Source organism: Passer montanus, unplaced genomic scaffold (genome assembly GCF_014805655.1).
Source record: "Passer montanus isolate IOZ18808 unplaced genomic scaffold, ASM1480565v1 scaffold818, whole genome shotgun sequence".
NCBI lineage: Eukaryota > Metazoa > Chordata > Aves > Passeriformes > Passeridae > Passer > Passer montanus.
In genome coordinates this window covers 15,254-19,463 of record NW_024373457.1, presented here as the reverse complement: position 1 = coordinate 19,463, position 4,210 = coordinate 15,254, and the positions used below count along the sequence as shown (strand labels likewise).

The window sequence follows — 4,210 nt, the reverse complement described above, 5'->3', positions numbered from 1 at the left end:
AGGGGACCCCGGGCCAGCTCCTGCCCATTTTTCAGCCAGGTGAAGGTGACAGGGGCTGAGCCCACCTGCACCGAGCAGCGCAGGGTCACGTTGTCACCTGTGTGCACCTGGTGTGCCAGGGGACCGGGGGTGATGGTGGCATCGGCCACGGGCACTGCGGGGACACAGACAGGGCTGGCACCAGGAGAGGTGGGATGGGGGTGCCGTGGGTGGGGTCACCCCCAGCCCGAGGGTCCCGCTCACCCAGGACGGTGACATTCAGGGGGTCACTCTCGGCCACGCTGTCCCCGTCGCTGACCCGGCACCGGTACTGGCCGCTGTCATTGTCCCCAACGTGGGGCAGCTCCAGTTGGTGTTTGGTGCCCAGCAGTGCCTCTGTGCCCTCCCGGTGCCAGGAGAAGGACAGGGGACCTGTCCCCATGGCCACCGTGCAGCTCAGCACCAGGCGGTCCCCCAGTGCCACCTGTCCCCCGGGGGGCTGCACCCACAGGGAGACCCCCGAGAGCAGGACACCGACAGGGGGACACAGGAGGGACTGGGGACCCAGGAATGGTGGGGGACAAGGGAGGGGAAAGAGGGGACATTGGAGGGGAGCAGAGAGGATCCCAGTGAGCAGAAGGGGACCCTGGGAGGCATGTTGGGACATGGGGACAATGGCGAGACCCCGTGGAAAGGGGGAGAGAGCCAGGCAGGGATGGGGAACCACAGGAGAGACTGAGGAGACTCAGGGAATGATTTGGGGTGTAGAGATGGGCGGGTGGAGGCAGGGAAGGAAGGGAGAGCAGAGGGTGGAGCAGGGACATTGGAAGGGGTGAGGAATGGAGGGCGGGCTGGGGAGGTCAAAGAGAGGGATGAGGGATCTGCAGGGGGAACTGGGCAGTCCTGGGGGAAAGCAAGAGGGACTTGGGAAATTGTGGGTGAGCCAGGGAGGAGTAAAGGGAGGGATGAAGGATTCAGGCAGTGCTGGAGAAAAGCTCAGAGGATGTCGGGTTTTCCTGTCCCCATCCCTGCACTCACTGTGCACTGTCACTTTCACTCTCTCCGACTCTCTCCACGGTGAAACCGCATAGCTCACATAGGTTCTGCAGTGGTAGCGGCCGCTGTGGCTCAGCTGCAGGGGGGACAGGGACATCTCGGCCCCATCCTGGGGCCCCCTCAGTTGATTCTCTTCATGGTAGAAGGACACATATGTGAATGGTTTGTTCCACCAGCCCCGGCAGCGCAGTGTCACCGTGTCCCCCTCCAGCAGTGCCCGTGCTGGCACCTGCAGCACCAGCCAGTCTGGGGGACAGAGGGGACCTGTCACACCAGGGGCATCAGGAGGGTGATGATGGAACTGGGAGGCACCAGGGGCCCCCCACTGTGAGAGAGAAGTCTTCTTGTACTGGGATGAGAGCAGGGGATGGACTCTGGTCACACAGGAGGTAACCCATGGAGCAGAGCCCACCCAGAGCCCTCGGGGTCCCCACGGGTGCCAGGCTGGGGACACCCAAACACCCCTCATCGTTTGAGACTGTCATGGGGTGGCTGAGCCCGGTGTCGGGGCTGTCACACGTGTAGGTGCCTTTCTCGTTCACAATGAGGTGGTTGCATCCCTGCTGCCCCCATCTCTTCCCATCCCTGTACCAGGTGGAGTCACCGGCTGTCCCCGAGCCCTGGCAGGTCAGTGTCACCCAGTCCCACAGCACCGCCGGCCTCCAGAGGGGCTCCACCAGGAGCTGGGTGGTCTGGGCACCTGCAGGTGACAGGTGACACCAGCCTGCCAGGGGAAACAAGCCTGCCAGGGCCAGCGCGGGGCTGGGGACAGCGGGGTGGGGCCATGGCATCACCCGAGGACTCACCAGCGAGGCCGAGGGTCTGGGCTGGAAGGGAGAAGGGACAGGGCTCAGTGGGAGTGGCACTGTGGGGACAGCAGCATGGGGACACAGGGTGTGGGGGCTGTCCCCAAAAGGTCTCTGTGGGGACACAGGTGTGGCACAGATGTCTCGAGGACAGGGACACAGCAGCCAAGCCATGCTCAGGCATGGGGACCCTGTGCTGGCTCAGGTCACCCCTGCCAGCCCCACAGCCACATCCCCATGGTCCTGTGCCTGTGGTCCCACTCCTCTGGCATCTGTCCCCATGGCCCAAGCACAGGGTGCTTGTCCCCTGGTCCCTGTCCTGCATCCCTGTGTCCCTGTCCCCACAGGTGTCCAGGGGAATGGGGAGGGCCAGGGATGGGGTCCCTGGGAATGGGGGTCCTGAGGAGGGGGGAGTCACCGGCAATGGGGGTGGCTATGGGAATGGGGGACCCCAGGGCTGGGGGGATTCAGGGATGGGAGTGCCAGAGGAACGTGGGCTCCAGGGATTTGGGGTCATGACATGGGTGTGCCAAGGATGGGGTGCAGGGGGCATGGGCGGTCCATTGGGAATGGGGAGTCCTGGGAGAATCAAGGTCCTGGGGGAAGGGAGATTTCAGGGGATGGAATGAACAAGAGAAGGTTCCTTGGGGATGGGGTGCTGAGCCATGGGGATCCTGGGGAATGTCAGAACTGGGATGGGGGTCCCAGGCAAGGTGGGACATAAGAAATGGGGTTCCCATGATGTGATTTCCAGGGGAATGGGGGTCCCAGGGATGGGCAGCGGCTGGGTGGGTCTGTAGGTCTCAGATTGTTCCCTGAGTGCCTCATATTTTGGGGTGACCCAGAGCCAGCACAGCCCCCACAATTTGCAAATGGCCTGGGGGTCACCCCAGACAGATTCCGAAGGGCTCTGGGTCTGTGGAGCTGCTGCAGAGGTGAGAATTCTGCAGTGGGAAATTGCCTGCCTGTGGTTTGCTCCACCCTGCAAGAAGCACAAACCCCAAAGGGAGCCCAAGCAGTGGCTCTGCCAGGCCCTTTGATGGTTTTCAGAGCAGGGCTGGCTGGAAACCTCCCCTGCAGGGGCAGCTGTGAGGGAACCAGCCTGGAAATGCAGCAATTGATAACTTTGTCCCTTGCAGCAAGGTTCTGAGAGAGCCCCAGAAACCCTGCAAAGACAATAACAATCTGCTCAGCAACCTGCCCGGGTCCCTCCTTCTTCCTGTCTCAAACCTGCAGCTTTTTGGAACGACTTGGAAAGAATATTTGTGTTTGGCTGTCAGACAAAGGGAAAAGTGTGGAAATATCGAGCAGTCGCTCTGTCTATGGCCATGGTGTGGCTGTGGGGAGTGACCCTGTGTGGATTCCAGGTGTCCCCAAAGCTGCTCCATCCCTGCCCTCCTCACCTGAGTGAAAGTCTGAGGGTTTGCAGGAATTGTGGCATAAAGCCACCAGAGGTGCTGTTGTGGACCCAAGACCTGCCTGGGGTCAGGCGCTGCCTTCCTTCCATTCGGGATCATGGAGAGCGGTCGCGGGCATTGTGCAGAGCGTGTGCCAGGCCCGGGACTCTGCTACTCTGCCACTGGGCTCTAGGATGCAACCTGCTGCCTTGGTGGATTCTGCCCGCTGCTGGTGGTGGTGCAGGGACCAATTGGTGTCCGTGAGTTTGCAAAAGGAGCGATTTCCCCTCCTGGCTCTGGTAGCGGTGCAGGGACTGATTGGTGCCCTTGGGTTTGCAAAGGGAGCGATTTCCCCTCTTGGCTCCCGCCCGAGGCTGCCATGGCCCCTGAGGGGATGGAGCTCCACCGGGGCGCCCCCTGCTGGCCGGGAGGGAGCGCTCCCTGCAGCGCCCCCTGCTGGCCGCGGTTATAACTGCCACACAAACCAACAGCGCTGAGCGGGAGGGAAAGTTCTGGGTTTGTGTTGTTTGTTCTCTTCTGGTTTATAAATTTCCCAGTAAAGAGCGGTTATTCCTTTTCCTACACTTTGCCCTGGAAGCCCCATCATTCTTGAAACTAAAAAAAGTTTCACGACAGGTCTTCCCTCCATTCCAGGAACGTTCCCACTTTCCTTAGCAGATATTTCTCATTTAAACGAGTTGCCAAGCGCTGGGTTCCAACGTGGATGGGACAGACTCCCCAAGAGGAGACAGGGCCATGTATTTGGTCACCTCATGCTCTGCCTTTTAAGCCAGTAGGTGCCATTTAAGCCAGTAGGGCTACCAAGGGCTCTCTCCCCAGGTGGCACTTCTGGTCACCCAGCCACTCAGGAGCTGGCTTGGGCAGAGTGTCACACTGTCCCCAGTGTGCCATGGCTGACAGACTGATGGACAGACGGGGCCCTGTCTCACCAAAGACAAGGCCTGACCCAGC

The 4,210-nt window shown here is 61.1% G+C and overlaps 1 protein-coding gene across 1 annotated transcript in view; it reads right to left on the bottom strand.

The window, feature by feature from the left end:
* The window catches only part of LOC120513490 (Fc receptor-like protein 2), a gene marked incomplete at its 3' end in the record, with an annotated part of 4,417 nt that extends 3,444 nt beyond the window's left edge, over positions 1-973 (bottom strand). The window contains exons 1-2 of the mRNA XM_039732993.1: positions 244-973; positions 8-154 (exon numbers count right to left, since the gene is read on the bottom strand). Of these exons, the coding sequence (XP_039588927.1) occupies positions 8-154; positions 244-646 (550 nt within the window). The remainder of the gene's footprint in view (positions 1-7; positions 155-243) is intronic.
* Between the last annotated feature and the right edge of the window lie 3,237 nt (positions 974-4,210).